This window comes from Idiotropiscis lumnitzeri, chromosome 1, assembly GCF_059441095.1.
Source record: "Idiotropiscis lumnitzeri isolate Australia: NSW breed Sydney's pygmy pipehorse chromosome 1, RoL_Ilum_1.0, whole genome shotgun sequence".
Taxonomy (NCBI): Eukaryota; Metazoa; Chordata; class Actinopteri; order Syngnathiformes; family Syngnathidae; genus Idiotropiscis; species Idiotropiscis lumnitzeri.
Genome location: NC_142391.1, coordinates 11,739,416 through 11,761,993, shown reverse-complemented (window position 1 = coordinate 11,761,993; position 22,578 = coordinate 11,739,416). Strand labels below are relative to the sequence as shown.

The 22,578-nt window shown below is 41.2% G+C and overlaps 3 protein-coding genes across 8 annotated transcripts; all 3 read left to right on the top strand.

Moving 5' to 3' along the window:
* The first annotated feature begins 220 nt into the window (after positions 1-220).
* nek9 (NIMA related kinase 9) lies at positions 221-10,970 on the top strand. 3 transcript variants are annotated; one of them, XM_088316776.1, is made up of 23 exons: positions 221-827; positions 2,349-2,526; positions 2,599-2,654; positions 2,727-2,797; positions 2,877-2,982; positions 3,553-3,684; positions 3,763-3,873; positions 3,984-4,048; positions 4,957-5,007; positions 5,086-5,278; positions 5,553-5,697; positions 5,784-5,984; positions 6,124-6,170; positions 6,252-6,413; positions 6,705-6,813; positions 6,896-7,057; positions 7,151-7,318; positions 7,396-7,449; positions 7,685-7,872; positions 8,008-8,163; positions 9,155-9,259; positions 9,330-9,383; positions 9,508-10,970. In XM_088316776.1, the coding sequence occupies exons 1-23, from the start codon at positions 642-644 to the stop codon at positions 9,688-9,690; spliced, it is 2,883 nt and encodes a 960-aa protein (XP_088172902.1). In that variant the 5' UTR covers positions 221-641; the 3' UTR covers positions 9,691-10,970. The 3 variants fall into 3 exon arrangements, with proteins under 3 accessions (XP_088172902.1, XP_088172894.1, XP_088172911.1); XM_088316768.1 differs by having other exon boundaries at positions 229-827; positions 7,396-7,455; XM_088316785.1 differs by lacking the exon at positions 221-827 and adding an exon at positions 885-1,699 and having other exon boundaries at positions 7,396-7,455.
* A 93-nt stretch (positions 10,971-11,063) lies between these two features.
* On the top strand, positions 11,064-12,637 carry acyp1 (acylphosphatase 1, erythrocyte (common) type). Of its 4 annotated transcripts, none has more exons than XM_088316816.1 (3): positions 11,064-11,199; positions 11,354-11,435; positions 12,238-12,637. In XM_088316816.1, the coding sequence occupies exons 2-3, from the start codon at positions 11,355-11,357 to the stop codon at positions 12,451-12,453; spliced, it is 297 nt and encodes a 98-aa protein (XP_088172942.1). In that variant the 5' UTR covers positions 11,064-11,199; position 11,354; the 3' UTR covers positions 12,454-12,637. The 4 variants fall into 4 exon arrangements, with proteins under 4 accessions (XP_088172942.1, XP_088172926.1, XP_088172934.1 ...); XM_088316800.1 differs by having other exon boundaries at positions 11,118-11,199; positions 11,273-11,435; XM_088316808.1 differs by having other exon boundaries at positions 11,136-11,226; positions 11,329-11,435.
* Positions 12,638-12,819: 182 nt separating this feature from the next.
* mlh3 (mutL homolog 3 (E. coli)) lies at positions 12,820-22,368 on the top strand. Its single transcript, XM_088316755.1, has 12 exons — positions 12,820-15,478; positions 17,084-17,185; positions 17,285-17,364; positions 17,489-17,593; positions 18,390-18,459; positions 18,536-18,604; positions 18,710-18,818; positions 19,464-19,623; positions 19,729-19,752; positions 19,898-19,976; positions 20,071-20,222; positions 20,309-22,368. The coding sequence occupies exons 1-12, from the start codon at positions 13,306-13,308 to the stop codon at positions 20,378-20,380; spliced, it is 3,195 nt and encodes a 1,064-aa protein (XP_088172881.1). The 5' UTR covers positions 12,820-13,305; the 3' UTR covers positions 20,381-22,368.
* The last annotated feature ends 210 nt before the right edge of the window (positions 22,369-22,578 follow it).

Here is a 22,578-nt window from a genome sequence, read left to right as displayed (position 1 = left end):
AATTAAAACTACTTTTCCAGAGTATTTTCACGCAAGTATTGTGCTTCCAGATGGTGAGTACTGTACTTGTCGCCCCTGATAACGGATGTCCGTAAATGTAACTTCCGGTTTGGAGAGTAAAATTGTGTCTTTTCCGAGTATGAGGTACGCTCAAAACGGCTTTAGACATGTGTGAGCTTGAGACACATTCCTCTTCTTTCAGTGTAGTGTAAAAAGACATTGCCCAAATTTAAATGCGGTGGCGCTGTCAGACACAAGCCAACCTAAACAACCGCCTTTACAGGAAATACATTTTTCTTACTTTCGTCATAAAATACGAAACACGAAATCTGAACGTCTCGGTTTTATTTTGAAAGTTGAAATGAAGTTGATCGAACTCACTATTTTATATACGATGATTGACGCTTGTACAACTTCTACGCATTTTCCCCCTCTCGGTTGTTTTCCCCCTCTGAATTGTGCATTTTTAACTATATTAGCTTCCAGATTGTACTCGCTACACTTTGAGATTCCTTTTAGCTGTCGGGCAGTGTGACATGTCTGACTAGTGACGCTTTGAGCAAAGGAAAGGAGTCTTCCGAAAGAGTTTTCGAGGCAGGCCTATTTGCGTTTCTTTCCCATCAGTGGTGGGTAACACAGAAATGTCACTGGCCGAATATGAGAGACATTTTGACTCGCTTAGTTCCGACTTGGCCGGCGGGTCTGTGCTGAGCGAACGCTCCGCGTCGTCCGCGTTTAATGGCGAAGAGGAGAAGTTACATTACATTCCCATCCGGATCCTCGGGAGGGGGGCGTTCGGTGAAGCGACGCTGTACAGAAGAACCGAGGTGAGATCATCCACTCCACTTTTCTTACTGATGACAGTTGACAGGAGAAAATACACCTAGTCATCACGTTGCTCGACAACAATAATCACGCTTTTTAATGCCCTTAGTTTGAGTGGAAACCACCAAATATGCAGTCTTGTAATGGAACTTAGATCAAAAACGTAAAACGTAATAACTGCTTTTAAGTGCGAATTTTCACTTGTGTGTAATGTACTTTTTAAGGCAATTTTGATTACCAAACCATCTTCGCGGCTTTATACGAAGACCAACCTTAGCTCTTTTAAAATGGGCAATAATTAGCCGATTTATTCAGATTTTCTTTTTTTTACATATGTTTTTGTTTGTTTGTTTTTTGCTATGCTAGAATAAAGTGCAATTGCACATCAACTAAAGTAGGTGGCAGCGTTGCTCTCATTGTCATAGTGCGCAAAGAGCTCCTCAGCAGAGGTCTAGTTACAACACTATTTTAGACAAATGAAACTATAGTCACAGCAGAGAGTTGAGGGGGATGCAAAATATTTTCTTCTTCCTGGGTGTTGGGGGGCTTAACAAAAAATCGATTGAACACTCTAAATTGTCCTAGGTGTGAGTGTGAGCGTGGATGGTTGTTCGTCTATGTGTACTCCGCGATTCGCTGGGAACCAGTCCAGGGAGTTTCCCGTCTACTGCCGGAGTCCTGACAGTGGGGATAGACTTCAGCACCCCTGCGACCCTCGTGAGGAGAAGCTGATCAGATAATGGATGGACGGATGCTTTAGAGTCGATGTAGTAGAGGAGGGAGACGTCGTCGCTGGAGATTTTTTTAGAGACATCTTCAGTGTACAGTTCCTCTGAAATATATTCGTCGGCTACCTCTAAGAGTCCAAGTTGAGGTGAGGCTGCTGAGGTGGTCATCATTTTTGTGGTGTTTGACGGCAGGTCACAAACTGACGGACCATGAGGGGTCTTGCTTCTTGTTCTCATCGATGATAACAGAACGGATGCAAAAAAAACAAAAAAAAAACAGCGTTGCTGCTCAACGTGCTTTGCGGCAGAAAGGGGAACTATAATATAAAATAGGGGATTTTACCAACATTTATGACTTTTAATTGAAGTAGATAAACTCTTTCATATTAATTAATGGTTTATTTTCCTTTATTGAAGCGTAAGCCTAAAGTATAAAACCAAAACATAAATGTAAAATAAAACTGATATTTTGTATTGTAATACCAATTAATTTTTTGCTTCTGTTTGTTAAAAAGTATAAATGGGAAGAGGACCTTGAAAAAATTATTTCACATTAATTTTAGTTGAAATATTTAAGGGGATCACACTTGGATTGGTTTTAAAAATCGTTTTGCCTTAATGAGGTAGATGCTTCAAAGGGAATTACGAAAAAGAAAATATCATGCTCGGTGTTATTTTAATGGCTAAATTAAGCGAATAGAAAAAAATGCACGTTAATAGCTCACTCATATAATAAAAATTGCCCTTGGAGATAAGATTTATGTATTCTCAGCTAACTCTCTCTTTTATTCCCAGGACAACTCCCTGGTTGTATGGAAGGAGGTGGACCTGAACTCGCTCTCCGACCGCGAGCGCAAGGATGTCATGAATGAAATTAGCATACTGGCCATCCTGGAGCACAACAACATCATTGCTTACTTTAATCACTTCATGGATAAAAACACTCTACTCATTGAACTGGAATATTGCAATGGTAAGAGATGTCAGTCTGCTGATTCTATTGTCACTGAGTGTAACAGGAGGATAAATCACATTGTCGCCACAGGTGGGAATCTTTATGACAAAATCGTCCAACAGAAGGGGAAACTTTTTAATGAGGAGGTATGAGCAGATCAAATACAAATAATGCCCCCACTCGCACGCATTTTAGCTCTCCTCTTATATTTTCTACAGGTGGTTATCTGGTATCTGTACCAGATTGTGTCAGCCGTGGCCCACATTCACAAGGCTGGTATTATACACAGGTGAGATGCACTCATGACTGTGGCAATGGAACTCCGAGTTGTTTAAGGTCCATCATCACACTTTTTTTTTTTCCTGCAGGGATATCAAAACTCTCAACATTTTCCTGACTAAGACTGACCTCATTAAGCTTGGTGATTATGGTCTTGCAAAGAAACTCGGATCAGAGTTTTCGATGGCAGAAACGGTACGTGTTCATTTGTATCACAATACAGCAGGGGTGGGCAAACTTTTTGATTAACGGGCCACAGTGGGTTCTAAAATTTGACAGAAGGGTTGGACCAGAAGCAGATGGGTGGAGTGTTTTGGTAACCTCACCTCATCGTAGAAAAAAAAAATAAATACAATTTTAAATGAAAGTGAAGAGATGCATTACAACAATATATTTGTCATTGAAAAACCACAGTATTTAGAAAGTAAAACATGAACAAGGTTTATTCATTTAATTTTTTTCAAGTTCGGCGGGCCGGATTAAAACGTTTAACGGGCCGCATGTGGCCCCCGGGCCGTAGTTTGCCCACACCTGCACTACAGTCACAGTTGTTTGAGATGAACGGCGGCTGAAGTTTTCTGTGTAGCATGTTGGCACTTAATGTGTTTATAATGATATTTGAGATGTCAGCATCGTTCAAAATTGGTATCGCCTTCATCAAATTGGGCATGTTGACAGTGCTGTGCCATGAGGTTGGGGGCTTTGGCACACTGCGTGATTTATGTATCAGTCTGATATACTTTTTTTTTTTTTTTTAATGTCCAGTGCGTGGGAACACCATATTATATGTCGCCTGAATTGTGCCAAGGATCGAAGTACAACTTTAAATCTGATATCTGGGCAATGGGCTGTGTGCTTTTTGAAGTCTTAACTCTTACACGGACGTTTGATGCGACGGTAAGACTCAATTTTATTTAAATGCTTTTCTAATTGCAATGTACACTTTTTGACACGATGCAGTTTGTGTCCTTGCAGAATGCTTTGAATCTATGTGTAAAAATAGTCCAGGGAAACTGGACTATGGATGTTAACCGTGATGTTTATGGAGCTGGATTGATCAAGCTGGTCTATGAGTGTCTTGATCAAGTGAGTGGTTTGCTTAAAAAAATGTGTTATGCTAAATTAGTAGTGAAAAAAGTCTGCCTCATTTTTTTGGGATGTTACAAATTAGATTTTGTAATCATTTTCTGTGGCAGGATCCTGCAAAGAGGCCAACAGCGGAGCAGATCCTAGACGAGCCAGTCCTCTCCTGTTGCCGACAGTAAGTGAGAGTCATATTTTCTGTAAAAAAATAAATACAGTGCCGTGAAAAAAAAGAACAAAATTAATCTCTTCTCAAATTCTTACTTTTTTTGCATAGTTTCCCCACTTGGATGTCTAAGCTCTACAAACAAAAGTTATTTTTAGATAGAATTTACCCAAATAAAGTGTGTTTTTTAAATGCTGATTTGATTTATTAAGGAGAAAAATCTATTTAAAGCTCTCGGGTCCTGTGTGAAAAAGCACTTGCCCTCCTTGTTAAATTTTCATTTTCACCACACCTAGGCCTGATTACTTTCAGACCTGTTCAACCCCCCCCCCCCCCGAAAAATCACCCAAATAGAATTGCTTTGTTGTGAGTGAAGGAACAATGAATTCCGCTCTTTTAAACATTTCTGAGGGGGAATTTTCGACCATCCGCACGCATGGGTTCTGCAGCAGGTCAGCGACCGAAAAGACCAGCAAATAAGATAAGATAAGATGTCCTTTATTAGTCCCACAATGGGGAAATTTGAGGTGTTCCAGCAGCAAAGATATAGATCACAAATCAACTTTTGAATGGCTTTTTAAAAAAATGATGGTTTTGGAGTGTCCGGACTTGCATCCGATTGAACTGCACCGGGATAGCCCAACCAATTACTGTGTCGGGGGCAAGGATTTTTTCCACACAGGGCCCGGTAGTTTTTAATATATATTATTTTACCTTAAGAAATAAGCTTACCATATAAAAGCTGCATTTGATGCTTACTTGGTTTATCTTTGTCCAATATTTCCATTTGTTTGATGGTCTGAAACATTAGAGCAAAGTGGAGAAGCTGCAAAACAAAAATGAGAATTTGAGAAGAGAGCAGAATTTTCTATGGCACTGTAGATCCGCAACAAACATCTGACAACTTTCCTCTCTGGTAGTGAGCTTGCAGAGCGAGTTGCCCTGCTGAATTCAGCGATGAAGAAACCTAAGTAAGCCTGTTTTCTTCTATCATCACCTTTCTATCATCCCAAACAAATAGTGTCCAATTGATTGTTCTCTGTCTATAGGCTGAGTACGGCAACTGAGACCCCTGTTGCCGTAGTGACCACACGCTCAAGGGAGGTTTATTTCTGGGGCGGAGGCAAGTTCACGCCTCAGAAACTGGACACTTTAAAAGGAGGCAGCAGTGCCCAACACGTCTGCGCTGGAGAGAGTCACTTTGCAGTGGTGACGGTGGAAAAAGAACTCTACACTTGGGCAGTAAGTTTTAAGTATGTAGTGAACCTCCATTTATCATTGGCGGAGTTTAGTTGGGGACCTTCTCTGTCTCTTCCTCTTGCTCTTAAAACTCATTCAGTGCCAGATATTTTCAGACCCTCTTTTACCCTACCACGTGAAACAAAATGTGGAATGACATTAAAGGCACACAAATTTCAATTTGGACTTGAATACTGTAAAAAACTTTTATAACAACTATCACGATCAAGTGATACACTCCTTCGTGTTCGGACCCAACAAAAAATGTGTTCCTCAGAATGTTCAAGGCGGTGCCAAGATGGTGGGACAACTGGGGCATGGAGATCAAGCTTCTTACCGGCAGCCTAAAAAAGTTGAGAAGCTCCAGGGGAAGGCCATCCGACAGGTGGAGTGCGGTACTGACTTCACTGTCTGCATCACTGGTGAGCCCACAACCCCCGTTTGGAGAAGAAAAAAAAACTAGAGAAATGAACAATCTTGCTTATATCTAATCGCTTATCTTCTGCAGATGAGGACCAAATGTACACGTTTGGCTCAGACTATTACGGCTGCATCGGTGTGGAAGGTGTCATGGGCCCGCAGATCTTGGAGCCGGTGCTTCTGGAGTTTTTTGAGGAGCGGCCAGTCCGTCAGGTTTCTTGTGGAGACAACCATGTGGTGGTGCTCACCCACAGCGGAGATACCTTCTCCTGGGGTTGTGGAGAGTATGGTATGGACTGGCGATGCCATTACATTTACAACCCCCCCCCCAAAAAAAAATGTTTTTGTAATTATTATTTCAACCAGTAGATGGAGACACAAGCCTCTTGGAAATCCCCCATTAATGTTCATTGATGAATTTTCTACAGGGCGTCTTGGCTTGGAATGCGAAGATGATTTTTCTTCTCCCATGCAAGTAAGACTTGTTCCTGACTCGAGTATATCCTCGGCTGCAATCGCTCTTATGCCAAACTTGTACATTTAATTGTTTCCCCAGGTGGAGCTCCCCAAAGGCGCCACCATCTCGTCTGTGTCATGTAGCAGTGATGGAACCTTCTTCTTGACAGACACTGGCAAAGTCCTCGCATGCGGGAACAATGAATTCAACAAGCTGGGTCTGAACCAGGAATTCTCCGGTCTCAAAAACCACCCTGGAGAGGTACTGGCTTGCATTTCACTTTTTTATTTAACCTGTGCAATCCAATAAAAAAAAAATTACAAATCTGTCATAATTTGCGGGCATTTTGTGTGCCTTTAAGTCAACCCACTTATTTTCAGTTAGGTTAAGATCTGGGCTCTGAAATTACCATTCCTAAAAATTATTTAAATCAAGCCATTATGCTAATTATTTGGATATGTTCATGTATCTATTCCCACAGAGCACCAATATCAATGTGAGGTTACAGATGGTGCACTTGTATTTGAAATAGTTTTCCTGTTCACATGTTAGGGTTACCAGGGCATCCCATACATCACAACACTGACTTTGGCAAAGCAGCTGTCTCGCTTCAAAATCCAAATGATAGCTCCAGGGAGGAACCATACAGCTGCCATTGACGGTACTGCAAGAAAAGAACATGAATTTGTATCTGTAAACTGTTACTCAGGTGTTGACTCATCCACCTTATATGACTTTTACAGAACGTGGTCGCCTCCTCACATTCGGATGTAACAAGTATGGCCAACTAGGTGTCAAAGACTTTAAGAAACACCAAGGCGTGCAGGTCCTCGTTGGACCATTTGGGGGAAAAAGTGTCACCAAAGTTTCTTGTGGTGACGGCTTCACAATCGCAGCAACTGAAGGTTAGAGGCTAGCGCACTTACAAAACACACACACTCGCATTTCGATATTATGGACATGACTCGTGTGAACAGTTCCAATTTCGTTTGTTACAGACAATCAGATTTTTGCATGGGGAAATGCCGGAAATGGCCGACTTGGAATGCCTGCTGACAAGGGATTTGGTTCTGAGGTTTGTCCTGCCATGCCAAGACCCATCTTTGGGTCACTCCACCACGTGCCAGACCTTTCTTGTCGTGGCTGGCATACTATTATCATCATGGGTTAGTCATTTCATTTAATGGACTTGAAATGAGTTTAGTAGGTGCCTGTCTGATAATCCCTTGTTGTGTCTTTACAGAAAAAGTGCTCAACTCCAAGACTATTCGCTCAAACAGCAGCGGACTGTCAATTGGTAGTGGTAAATATTTTTTTTGTACCTTATTATTTTTTTATTTATGACTGGTTAGCACATCCGCCTCACAGTTCAGAGGCACAGGGTTCCATTCTCAAGGGTTCCGCCTTCCTATGTGGAGTTTGCATGTTCTCCCCCTACGTGGGTTTTCTCCGGGTACTCCGGTTTCCTCCCACATTCCAAATACATCCATGGAAGTTTTATATCCACTTTTTTGTCTGTCTTTCAATTGTAGGGATTGTACAGGATGGTTCCATAGCCACCATTGATCTGGAAATGGAGGCAGGTTCAGAGACAGAGTCTCAGGACAGGGGCCTCGGAGGTACAGCGGAGGTTGATCTTGATGCTTGTAACTTGGAAACACCAATGATGTCAATGGCAAATCAGACTGGCGACAGTTCATGTCCTCTGTGGCTGAGAAAGGTTCGTTTGCAATCCAAAAGGAGCTTCTCATTTTGTGGGACTGCTCCTTATAAGTTCTCCCAAACTCATCAACTGTACACATGCTTATCAAACAGTGGAATATGAAGCATCTCATGCTGATTGTGTCCCATACAGGAACTCGAGGATGCAGAGTTCATCCCAATACCCAAGGAGTCAGAGCTTCCTCCTGACCAGCTTCCATCTTTCTCAGAGAGCACCACTCTACCATATAATGAGCTGAAGGATCTGAAGGCTGTTGCAGCAGCTATCAGCAGTGAACATGACCTATCGGTAATGTTAATGTCCATGTCCTTTACTTTTTTTCCCCATTTTGACCGTTCATTGTTGTTTTCTCCAACTTGAAGGAAAATCAATATGACAATCAATTGGTCAAAGTCTGAATATAGGCAGACATTTAAAAATAGATTCTTCAACTTGATTGGACAAATGTAGTGTCCCAAGTAAAAATATGTTGTTTTTATAAACAGACAGATTCTTTTGCCTCAAGTAAAACATCTTTAGTGCCACTGTTTGATCACCGCCTATTGAAGAAATGTTGCTCACTTGTGCACAAACTGCAATAATACTGACTCGTACCACTTATTGATTTCAATGAGGATAACCTCGGCAATACTTCAAATGTTTATTTGCGTAGGCATTTGCTGTAGTTTGGATTTACAGCTGGCGTTTTTTAATGTGTTTTTGGTGTTTGGGCCGACTCGCGTGTATGTCAGCGGTCAGTAATTTCCATGACACCAAGCTCCACGTATCTGAGATCTACATGTTTTCACTGCAGTGATACATATCACAAATTTTCCATGTGAGAGCAAAAAAAAACCTAATCGCCAATTGAACCGTATAATGTAACCAGCCTTGCAAAATGCCCTGTTGCTGTTTGAATGAATTCACCATTTCCTTGAAGGATCTTAATCAGTCATTGAGTGCTCCTATCATCTTAAAGCTCAGTAAATGGCTGCCAGGATGGCCGAGTGGCTGCCAGGATGGCCGAGTGGTCTAAGGCGCCGCGTTCCGGACCCAGTCTCCCCAGGAGGCCTGGGTTCGAATCTCGTGGCTGCCAGGATGGCCGAGTGGTCTAAGGCGCCGCGTTCAGGACCCAGTCTCCCCAGGAGGCCTGGGTTCGAATCTCGAATTTCCCCATTGTGGGACTAATAAAGGCATTATTATTATTATTATTATAAAATCAAATTGCTTCATTTAGTTCCCATCTGTATTATGAAGCGTCGTAATGTCAAGTTAAACTATGTCGGTCGTCTTCACACAGACTACGCGAATGAGCGATGACAAACTAAACGGCCTCGGGGAGGCAGGCATCTGCAGCCAAGGCGACTCGATCACGTGCTGCAGAGCAAGTAGCGAGGTGGCAGAGGTGATGCAACAACCCGCAACACACTGTTTCAGCAGGGTCGCCTTGTCAATAACACTGATTTCTTCCACAGCTGCGAGAGATGGTTACTCAGCAAGAAATGAGGATCCAGATGTTGGAGAAGCAGGTGAGAATGTTCACTTTTACTGTATCAGGGGATCCGCAGGTGGTGGTGTGTCAGACGGTCAGGCAGTATCGGGTGTAACGATAGAATTGATCAGGTTGATGATTACTTCCCACTACTGTTGTAGGTCAGCGAGCAGCAAAAGGACAACGAGAGATTGTTGGCAGCATTCAGCCGGTTGTCACTGCTGGAAGCCAGGTGTGACAGCAATGGCAACCACTGCGATGGTCACATACCTGAGGATGGGGGCAGAGGGCGAGCGTCTGGATTCACACAGCATGGAGGCAGACCAGCAGGGTCCAGCGTGTGAGGCCCAGCCTGCTGATGCCCTTCTCAATTGGAGACGTGACTAAACTCTGCGCTAATGTGAGAACAGGGGACAGCTGCCTCGCACATCATGTGTCGTTACATACAGTGTTTAACAGAGCACCAAGTTGCATCCTTATTTTATTGCATATGCACGATTGTTCTCGTGCAAATGTTGCGCACAGGCTTCCTGCAGACTGAAGTGTTGGCTGGGTTCAACATGAGGCATCAGACAATCTTAGTGTTATTCCATCCACAATGTGAATATGAAGTCCATTTTTTAGGGGTGATCATTGTTTACTTCTAGTGATGTCACCTTGGGGCTTTCGTGCTTGCATGTTGGTGGTTTTCATTCAACAGGCTAAACAAAATAATTTAAAACCTTTTCAGTGGAAATGTGGGATCTTGAACCAGATTGGTCGAGTGTGTTTGTTTACAACTGGGCAAAAAAAAAAAATAATAATTTCCACAATACTTTGTGGAATGGCAGTGTGTGGGCGGAGGAAGAAAATGTACATGTTGGTGTAGGATGTGAGAGAGGATCTTGGCAGCGGACTGCACTCACTCTTGTGTGCTCTTAATTGCTTGTCAATAGCGAAAATGCCTTGCCCCCTAAACAGTTAGTTGTAAAATGAAATCTGAAAGTCACCACTTTCAAAATTACCTAAGTTGTGTGTCATTGTCAGAATGTCATCTATGTGGGCACTTTCACCTTAAGTTTTTACAATATTTTTTTAAAAGCCTAATTAATTGCTATATTCCCAGAAATGTGGACTATTAGAAACTTAATCTCATATGCAGTATGCTTTCAAATTGTGCATGTATTCTTTTTATATATACTTTGGTGAAACTACTGACAAGGTAGCTGTAGACAGTTTCTTTTATTGCCCTTTTTTGTGTCGCTGTCTAAGTATACTATTGTTATGGCACAAACACTTGAATCGTTTTATTAACATAGATTTTTTTTTGCTATTTGCCACCTGACATGTTAATATTGCTTTGTTAAAGCAAAATTCGTCTTTTGTTTGACTTTAATTAGTTCTGTGTTGTATACACTCACGAGATATTATCATATATCTTTAATAGCAACATTTGGTCAATAAACTGTCCAATATAAGATGCGTTGTGTTAGCACAATGCAGTGTTTTAAGATTTTGAAACCAAACCTGTGTAAATAAACTGTGTTTTATGGAATAATATTTGTTTGCAGCTTTAAAATGTCGCGTGAACATCTATAGTCGCATATGTCTTCAAATATCAATACATAAATACAAATAAACGAAACACTGTTATCGCGTGTTTTACTGTACACTAGAGATGAAACAAGTGGACTACTGGATGTCGTTTTCAAAATAATGCGTTTCTGTGCTGACAGTCCACGTATGTTGCTAGGAAACCAGCCGTCGCTTTCGTAAAACGTCATATTTCGTCACTTCCGGAATTGCAGTTCGTCTGTAAACTACATTCTCGATCGTCTTTAACTTAACGTCCAGTCGCTTCGAATAAGATTCAGGTGAATATTAAAATTGCCGCACACAAGGTATAAATGTGCATATTCATCCACACAAAGCCTTTTATTTATACAGAGTGTGCTCGCATGTCGCTGAAGTGTAACCGTGTGTTTTGGTTACAAAATCGTCAGTGGGATATTCTATCTCTATGTGCAGCATGTCAGACGGAGAATTAATTTCTGTGGACTATGAAGTATTTGGAAGAGTACAGGGGGTCTTTTTCCGGAAATATACACAGGTACGTTTTACTTTTTGCTATTATATGTTGGCCTTGATTTTTTATTTTATTTCACGAATATTTACTGCAATTATATATATTTTTTATGCTGAAAAATGTCTGACTAAGATAAGTCATTTAAAACCTTCTCCCACTATTGAGATATGACCTACTCAATTGAAAGAAATATATATTTTCATCAGACCATAACAATTTTGGGAGATTTCGGGTGTGTTTTTGTGCAATTTGAATAATAAACACTTCATAATATTATTCAGTGTTGCCTCAAAACTTGAACATTTCTTTTAGGGAAAAAAAGCTTGGAAAAGCCTACTAGAACAGTGAAAATGTATGTGGGTTTAATCAGAGTCACGTTTCAACGTGTTTGGTTAATTCTGAACGCAGTCACGTGCCAATTTATAACACGGTGTGCACACTTGTGCAACCACATTATATCAGTTACTTTTACTTACCCTCTTGAAAAGGTTACTTTTTAAAATTGAGTTATACTGATCATAAGTCATCTTAATGGGTGGGAAGATTTTGGAAATGATTTAAGTTGGAGAATGTCACAAAACCTGGTATTTTATCAGGAGTGTGTCGTTGTGTGCAGCTTTTATTATACGTATACATCCACTGTAAGTACTGTGTTAGCTTATGTTCATGATTGATTAAAAGACATCTCGTCTTATGTGCACATTTATCAAGATAATAATGGCATTAATTGCATTTTCAGAAGTATTGTTCAGCATGCAGTGAAGTCACTGGTCACATTCTTTGGCTGTCAAATGATCTGTGTGTGTGTGTCTGTTGAACTTTGCAGGCTCAGGGTAAGAAGCTTGGCCTTGTAGGTTGGGTCCAAAACACAGGTGCAGGAACTGTGCAAGGGCAGCTCCAGGGCCCACGCAAAAAGGTGACAGAAATGCAACAATGGCTCAAATCCACTGGCAGTCCAAAGTCACAGATTACCAAGGCAGAGTTTAAGAATGAGAAAACTGTTGTCAGCCTTGAATACTCATCTTTTGACATTGTAAAATGACATGCACATTATTAGCCTATTTATTTAGCCTATTATTAACCACTTATTTATTTTTGTCTGTTATATTTGTTGAAATGCATTACCTGTCATGTATTGAAAAAAATCATATTCCTTATTCCTTTGCGGTATTTACATGTTCTCTCATATTTTTCTTAAAATAAAACTGGGAGCACATTTAGCTATATTTTAATGTTGGTCACGATGGTACTTGGGGTAAAAAGTTTGAGAACCTCTATATGGGCTATGCTTTGAAGTTGGGTCACTAACATAGTGCCTGCTTGCCGTAGGTAGTCTGTTGTAAAAAAAAAAAAAACCTCACAAGTGGTGGTACTATTGAGATTTCCGAGGACTGTTGTAGAAATGATCATTTAAAGATGTACATGAACGAGTTGAGTTGTTAAATCACGTGAGAAGTTTTAACATAATTTAAAATAATAATCATAGTAGTGCGGGAAAGTCTGTGGTTATCAAACTCTACCTTTTAGTATTATTACCATTATTATTATTTGGTACCCAGTAGTAGCTCTCATTTTTCAAAAGGTAATAAAAAATGAAACCGTTATACTCAACCCGTGCAGTAGGTGGCGCGCTAGGACAGCGAGGCCATCAGTTACTTCCACAATAGATGGCAGTACGTTTTTTTAACTTCCGGTACACCAGAATTTGCTTCGCGTTGACATACTGGCAACAAATGAGTTGGTTTCGGCAGGTCGTTTTGTTTTTCTCATTCTTTTTAGTGACTAATTCGTGACAGCGGCGAAAATGTACCGCGGTCACGATATGAGAACTCGAGAAGCAACGCGGCGACGTTGAAACATCGCGTTCCCAAACAAGTAAAGATGTGCAACCGTGATGATTAAATGTCTGTCGGAAGAAGTTCGGGTGAAACTTCGCTCCGGTGTCGCCGTCCCATCGCTACAACAATGCGTCGAGGAGCTCGTTCTCAACAGCCTCGATGCCGGTGCGACCTGTGTGGGCGTCCGGATGGACCTGGAGGCGTTCAAGGTGCAGGTTATCGACAACGGCGTCGGGATGAGCGCAGAGGACATGGATTGTGTGGGGAACAGATATTACACCAGCAAATGTCACTCACTGGGCGACCTGGACGAGCTCAAGTACTTTGGCTTTAGGGGTGAGGCCATCGCAAGTATAGTTGCTTTAGCCACGCTGGTGGAAATCTCATCCCGGGCCAGAAACACAGGCAGGACGCTTGTTAAGATGTTCAAGAATGGCAAAGGGATGGATGTGTTTGAAAAGGACATTAGTCGACCAACTGCTGGAACCACAGTTATCATTTGCAACTTGTTCCACAAGATGCCCGTGCGCAGGAAGAGGATGGACCTTGTCCTGGAAGGTGAAAGGGTCAGACACCGGGTGGAGGCCATTTCTTTGATGCACCCCACTGTGTCCTTCACCTTAAAGAATGACTGCACGGGAGCCATGATAGTGCAGCTCCCCAAAGCCAGAGACACCTATCACAGGTTTATCCAGATCCACAGCCTGACTCGAGCTCAGAAACTGGGAGAGATCCATCACACGCATGCCCAGTTTGAGGTGATGGGTTACATTGGCAAAGAGGGTCACTACAATGGGAACTTGCAGTTCTTGTATGTGAATGGCAGATTGCTTCTAAAGACACGCATACACGCGCTGCTTAACTCGCTTCTACGTAGACTTAGCAGTCCAACTCAGAGGAATGACAGCCCAGAAAAACAGTCTGCCGTCAGGAGCCCCAAGCAGAAACGCTGCCAAGACCTCCACGGAATATATGTCATTAATATTAAATGTTCCTATTCGGAGTATGATATTAGTCTTGAGCCTACCAAAACCCTAATCGAGTTCAAAGACTGGGACGCTGTTTTGCTGTGCATAGAAGAGGCCGTAAAAGCGTTCCTGTGCAGGGAGAACTTGGTGCTCTCCCAAGATGACTTGCGCGATGCATCGCCAAGGTTGTTTAAAGTCGACAGCGCGCCACAAGACAACAGCGCTGACCAGAGTGTCGGTATAAATTTGATTTGTACATCAGCGCCGACACTGGCATCGCAATCCGTTCATCGTAAACGCAATACTCACATTGATGTGCTTGCAGCTGAAAATGAAGGATATATTGATCAGACTAGACAGGACCGTGTTAATGATGTGGCAAAAGAAGCAGAGATTAGGTTATCTGAAAAAAATAGAAACAATTTATCAAACAATCAACCAACTCTCCTTCCACAGGATGGAGGGGGAGAAGAAGAGACTTTCAGAAAGATCTCTGTGTCCTATCCATTCATTCACAAATGTCTGCAGGAAGCTCCCCACAACACCAGGAGACATTTTTATCAGCAGCATTCAAAACGCAAAATCTCCCTTGATGCAAGCCATGATTCATTTTCTCTAAGAACGCACAGAAGCTTTTCTCAGGTCATCCCCTCAAAGGTTCCCAAAATGCTGGCTAAAGAGTCTGGCTCACTTGACGAGTTCAGAAGAATTTATGGAAAATCTGTGGAATCAAAGGTTACCTCACCTGAGCGTCAGATTAATGCTCGACTACGTCAGCCAAACTCCGTAGAGAACGTCCCGAATTTTGTTCCTTCCCATAAACGGCAACTGAAAAGTGATGCCACAGAAACCAAAGTGGACAGACAAGAGGACCCCGAAAGTTCAACTGCTCACCTAACGTACACCACACTAAAACGCACTTCAGACGAACAATCTTTAGCCGGTAAACTCAACCACCTGAAACAAAATGGGAGCAAAGACGCAGAACCACCTAGTTGTGCTTCTCCTCATACTTCCAGTCTCATTAGTCGCATAGGCTGTCAAGACGGTATTAACGATGGCTGCGCTGAGCCATGTGATGACGGCACGACTGCAACGTCGACTGACTGGCTCCATCACTTTGATACCGAAATGGGAAAAACGGTGTACATCAACAAAGTGACTGGGCTTAGCAAATACGAAGAACCGCCAATGGAAGAAACGGAGGCTCGCTGCACATCTGATGTCACCAACATGGCCGTTAGTGTCATCTCTGAAACAGGTGAGTCATGAGCACGCATTCTAGCCCCAGTACAAAGGATTATTGCAAACATTGTTGTCTAGATCGACAAAACAGATGTAGTGGACATAAAAAGTCTACACACCCCTGTTCCTTTGCCAGGTGTTTTGATGAAAATAACGAGACCCTGGAATTACTTTCAAATGTTGTTCCATTAATGTGACCTATGACTTGTACAACAAAAAAAAAAGAGGCTATAAGTAAAATTTAACAACCTAGATAGGGATGTGGTTGTGCTCAGAATGAATTCAAACTAATGCAAAATGAAAGTTAGCACACATCTTCCACCATTTAAATTGTCTCTAATAAACCCTAAATAAAGGTTCAATTCAGATGTTCTAGTAGGCTTTTACTGATATTTTTCTAATCACATCTTGCAGCACAAGATATTGGTCACAGCTTCCGCTGCATCTGAGGGATCTCATTGTGTTGTATTTTTTTTTTGTCTCGGATATGAGCTAGGGCAGCAAGACATAAAGCTTTATTTTACAAAGGAAAATCAACTACGCTGGGCCACATTGTGCTGTGCTATATTTTTGGCACAAACTTAACACTGCTCATCACCAACAGAACAACAGCTTCATGCTTTGGGTCAAATTTTCTTTTGCTGGAACTGGGGCCTTTGTGAAAGTGGAGGAAACGAATTCATCCATCCACCCATCATCTGTACCGCCTCTCCTCACTAGGGTCGCGGGGGGTGCTGGAGCCTATCCCAGCTATCTTTGGGCAGTAGGCGGGGGAAACCCTGAACTGGTTGCCAGCCAATTGCAGGGCACACAGAGACGAACAACCATCCGCGCTCGCACTCATACCTAGGGGAAATTTAGAGTGTTCAATCGTCCTGCCATGCATGTTTTTTTGGGGGGGTGGTGGGAGGAAACCGGAGTACCCGGAGGAAACCCACGCAGGCACAGGGGACATGCAAACGCCACACAGGAAGGCCAGAGCCGTGATCGAACCCACGACCGCTGCTGTATCTCACTGTGAGGCCGGAGGAAATTAATAATAGTGCAAAATATTTGTCAGTGTTCGCACAAATGTCAGGTACAGCGAAACTTGTGCTGAGTCTTATTTAACATGAGATTGAATCTGATTGGTAATTACTGAAAACAGTCATTTTTCTAGTTAGTGTGCATACAGTTGTACAACCACGTGATCTCAGTTGTTTGTTTTTATTTATTTATTTTTTAATTGAGTTGTACCGGTTAGACGTTGCATTAATGGTCGAAAAGGAAGAATGATTTGATCAAGGGTGTGTAGACGTTTTATTTACAGTGCAGATACACTGAACATACTATCACTGATATCCTCCAGTGGTGGGAATATTAAAAAAGCCAAAGAAAAACAAAAGCCTTCCTTTCCCTGTAAATTTCCCCATTGTGGGACTATTAAAGGACATCTTTATCTTTAGACGAGCTAAATTCCACGAGATCAATCATGGAGGACAGTTTTACAACTTAAGTGGTGCATTGGTTGCATTAGTAATTCATTCTAGATGTAAGAGCATTAAAACGTAGACATTCCCACTGTATTAGTGAACAACTGCATTCTCTTTCTGTAATATTGTATTGCTGTATTGTACTGTAGGGATGGAGTACAGGTGTTACCCGTTCCAAACAGAGCTAGTGCTGCCCTTCTTGCCAAAAGCCAGAGGTGAAAGAGTGCTTAGTGCAGGGACGGATCATACAGGTACTCAAGGATCAGCAAAAGACCCATGCTCATATATTTGACAACATTTAGTGAACCTTGTTTTTTTGTGTGTGTGCGTGTGTGTGCGTGTGTTCCCAGGTGACAATATTGAGACCTGCAACTCGCTCTCGTCTTTGTACTCAAGCTGGAACAACCCTGTGTTTGTCCGTCCCCCAGAGGTAAACTAGTCTCTGGTGCGTCTCCATGATTTAGCTTTTTATGTACCTATATATCCACTGTAGAAATTTCAGATTTCAAGTCTGAGTTATTTTTTTTTTTAATGATGCTGTCTTGTGGTAAAAGGTGGGTGTGAACATCTCAAGTGGGCAAGCTGGTGGGCTTTCTGTAAAGATCCACAACATCCTGTTTCCATACCGCTTCTCGAAGGCCATGATACATTCTATGAAGGTGAGGCTCACTTATTATTTTAGAGGAGCTAGTTGAAATCATTCACTCTGTAAAAGCGTTTTTAGGCGTCTTAAATGGTCTGTGTTATTCTTTGGTAAAATACACAAAGGATAAAGAATGGAGCAAAAGTTATATCCACTTGTATTAGAATTGCGCCTTTCTTGGGGGCAGTGCTGTCTCATGCGTATCAGAGTATGGTTTTTTGTTACCATGACAACCAGAAGCCTGCATATATATTTAGCAAAAGACAATGACTCCACAAATCTAAAACCAAGGCCTCAATAAGTGTTAAAATGTCTTAAATCTGTCTTTCGAAACCTTTTTAAAAATGTTAACACATGATATCTAGTAGGATTTTATGATGGTAAATAGTCTTAAATTTCAAAATAAGTCTACATTCTTAAACCCCCCCCAAAAAAAAACCCCCACCTCCATGTCCGCAACTTTACGTGAATATATATGGACTGGCTGTTTGAAATAAATTCTGGCAACACTGATAGTTCACAGTGACATGTGCTAAAACTGCAGCTCTGCTTACCTTATGGGTTAGTACATGCTCGGTCTGCCGTGTAGTCCGGTGCCAGACTCTGGCTGTTGAATCTTAGCTGTCCAGTCATGAGCAGAGAAACTCTCTGCGGGTGGCAGTTATTATGTAAATTGTTATTTACTGTGCTGACAAATGAGGCAAAAATGCGTAATGGCTCGCTCACAAACACATTTTCAGATAAGTTAAGTCGATTTTTAGTAACATGTCCCCTTTGAATAACCCAGCAAGCAACTTCATTTACATTTGCAGGTGATCAATCAAGTTGATAACAAGTTTCTTGCGTGCCTTATCAATACTGCTGGTGATACGGAAAGCGAAGGTACGGAAGGTATTTCCTCTTGGGACTCTTCTTTGGTGTTTTTCTTCTTCTCATATTCATTGGGTTTAAATCACAGGGAATCTTTTAGTTCTGTTGGACCAGCACGCCGCACACGAGAGAGTGCGTGTCGAAAACCTCATCGCAGGTACAGAACAAGACAAACAACGCTACAGTCAATATGCACTAAGTGTTAGATAAGAGATACGAGATGCTCTTCCAGTGTTGCAGTCAAAGCTGTGTATCATTACAGATTCCTTTGAAGAGGATCCAAATGCACCAGGCGAGAGGCGTCTCTGTTCATCCACTATTTTACCGCCGCTGCACATCCGTGTGACAGAAGACGAACAAAGGCTCCTTAGGTGAATATTTCCACATATGTAACACAACAAGGGAACACCTTATTAGGTATACGGGCTGGGCCATAGCTTGTGAACGTCACATGACCAAACCTAGAAAACAGGTGAGCTTTGATTGGTCGTTACACGAGCCCTTAGACAGCAAATAGCAGGCAAAATGTCCTCCCCCTGAGATGGGTAAAAAAAAATGGTCGATTTTGCTGCTTCATTCAGATTCCGCAAACGCAATCAAAATGCCACGTTTAGACTAGTGGGGTTGCATACAACGTATTATTGTAAAGACATTTTTTGACTTGACTTTCACTTTAAAATAAAATGGCTACTGCTGTTCTTCTGGTATCTATTGAATATGTGTTTGTTTTATTTTGTGTTCTTACTTTCCGCTAATTTATATTACACCATATGGACAGCGCTTTGTTACAGCTCCAGATGTTGTGAAATGTGCTATATAAATAAAGTTGTATTGTATTGTATTTTATTCCACATCCATCAAAATTCTGATTTCAATTGACTTTAAATGGTAAAAACCAACAACATTCAAAACAAGTTTTGTCGGAGAAAAAAAAATGACAATCCAAAAGATCAAACTAATTACCCTCCCATTTTAGAGGCAATCTGTAACGAGCAACTTGCTCTGTCGTCAACCAGGTCTTGTCAGATTCATTTGCGGAGCTTGGGCCTGGAAGTGACATTTGCACAGAGGCAGGATGACCAGGTGCTCATAGGCAAGGTGCCCGTTTGTTTCGTGGAAAAAGAAAATAACGAGCTTCGGCGGAAGAGGCCATCTGTTATCAAGCGTGTTGTTGAGGTGGGAATTTGCTACACTCTGGTCTTAAAAATCAAATCATTGAGATGAGCCACTCTCACCGTTTTGTGTGTGTGCGTGTGTTTGTGTCTGTTTGTTTCTCTTCAGGATTACCTTCAAGAACAGATGGAGGTAAGATTGAAGCGTCTATGCTTGGTTAAAATATTTTTTTTTAAAATGTAAGTGTTTTGAAATGATTTACCTGGCTTTCATTTGAACAGGGTTGTGTAAAATTTGTATATCTAACTAAATTTGTGTCACACTCTGTTTGTTTTAGTTACTCCGCTCCACTGGTAGAGTGAAAGGAACTCTACCGCTCACGGTGCTGAAAGTCCTCGCTTCCCTAGCATGTCACGGTAAGGTCAAACGACTCCCCGTCTTCATCATCATCCTCACCTTCATCATTTGGCTTCAAGTGTCAGACTCGAAAAGTTCTGCACATTCCAACAGGCGCCATCAAATTCAATGACAGCCTGAATCGAGACGAGTGCCACAGCTTGGTTGCGTCCCTGTCGTCCTGCCAACTGCCCTTCCAGTGCGCTCACGGCCGCCCGTCCATCGCTCCGCTCGTTGATGTTGTCCATTTGGAGCACAACCAGAAGGTATTAGAATGCTGAAGTGCTCTTAAAAAGTGTGCTCGCCAGACGCCTTTGACGATGACTAAGCATTCTTGTCCCCCACCCCACAGGAACCTCAGAAACCCAACCTTGGAAAGTTAAGAAGCATGTACAAAACATGGGTGCTGTATGGAAATAGATAATTTTGTGACAACCTAATTAATTTGTATTTTTTTATTTTAATGAATGTATTTGTAGATATAAATGGTTGATTTAGTGAAATTGTCTCATATTCTGTAGCCCACTTGAATTATAATTATACTTAAAAAAATGACACATTTTAATCACATTTTTCAACTAGTATGTTTTGTTACGCTTGCAACAGATATTTACTTGAATAATATCTTGGAATTGATGCAAAATCACCAAATATGAAGTATATTTAATTCAAAGACTGCTTTCTAATAATGTTCTTTGATTCTTAAATATGCTCGAAATTGAGACATCTTTACAGGAATTTTTCTTCAAGACATTTCTTAAATTTGCCCACAAGCGCCACACTCCAGCAGTGTTGGTTTGCAAGGCCCAGTGGTAACTTGAACACAATGCTTTGATCTGAGACGTGCTAAAGATGTACAGCTATTATCGCACAATATTTGCAAAGTATGCAAATTATTTTTGAAGTAAATCAAACTGAGTTAACTGAGTTAAAATATTTAACTGAGTTTAAAAAAATTGGATTAATCACCTGAGTTAACGCTTTACTTTTGACAGTCCTAATATATATAGTACAAGGGCTGAGTCAAATATCGTATGCATCAATACCACACATTCCAGTTTCCATTGGAATATGTTTGGAAGATCAAGGTGAACCTAAGAATTATTTAATGTCACCATTATCCAAGTCACACTATCTATGGTATTGATCCAGCCATTTTTCTATAGTGTTTGTCCTCATTAGAGTCGTGGGTGTATTTGAGCCTTTGGGGAAATATGGTTATCGGACACAATATAAGGTACCGCTGCATAATCTTAACATATTCGCATTTTTGTAAGGGTGATAATAAAAGTCCCGCACATTCTTTACCAAAGAAAATTAATAGAATATTCTGCGGCAATGAGTACAAAATTAGGAGGAGCTAAAGGTAGGTACCAAAAAAATGTTTTAGCATCAATGGAAAGTCCATTTATTCCTATCATTTGTTTCCAAAGTGAAACTTGTTGACTGTTATTTTATTTTTCATCACACACAAGGTGAAATATTTCACAGCTTTATTTGTTTAAATTTTGGTGATTATGACAGAAAGACAGGGGGAAAAAATCCATGCATCCATCCTCATTCCAGTTTTTGGCGAATCGTAATTCTGATGTGACACCAAGTGGAAGGAAAAAATAACCTGTCATCCAGTCACTTTCACGTCATTTGAAGAAAAAGCGAGATTATGAAAACAGCTAGTATCGGGAAAAACAGGAGACATGATTCTGTTGTTGTTGTTGCACTCAGGGGTACTCCATATGTCTTGAATGTGCAGAGAAAGCTGAAAGAAAAGAAACAATTCATTGATATTAACTGCATATTTAAACAGCACATTCACAATTGACCTGAAGGCAAACTTAGAAAAGAATGTTTGATTTTGTGAAATCCTGAATGTGGATGGTATGTTAAACAATATCTTCTCTATTACAGAGGCGGTTCTGAGCTTGGAAATGTACACAAGCACATGTACACACCCTCAAGGCCACTCTTAAGTGAGATGTGCCAACCCACTGAAAAAATTCTTGCGATACCCCTGCACTGTAAGAAGTTAATAACCATATTTTAAATGAATACGCTTCCAATAACCTACATTTTATTCCTCCTATATTTAGTTCGCCGATCTGATTTCAAACAGTATTTTTTTTTCATTGACACAATAGACACAGACAGTATGATAGCCTATATAAACATTACTTAATAAACAGTTGTCACTACTCCCACATTTTTATCCAAAAAACATTAAATTTCTGCTAGATTCTACCGAGAATCAACTCAGGAGTCTGTCTGTCCTTGTGGAGGAGGAGGATGCTCGTCTCCTCTTGTCCCCCAGTCACGTGACTTCTTCGCCGTCACGTTTTTATCCTCACCTCAGAACAAATATTCTGACGTCTCACTTGTTTTCCATTAATAATAAATTATGTGTTGATTATTAAACGATGTGATTTTATTTTTATTTATTGATGTCGTGTGAATGAAGGCTGGAAAACGTGCGGATTGAATGAACAAACGCACCCAGTGACATCGCTGAGGAAAAGTATGGTCACGTGTGTATTATTAACACACACACTCATAATAATAAAGCTGGCATTCACATTTAGAATGGATATTAACGCATCTTACAAATTCTATAAATCACCAATTGTA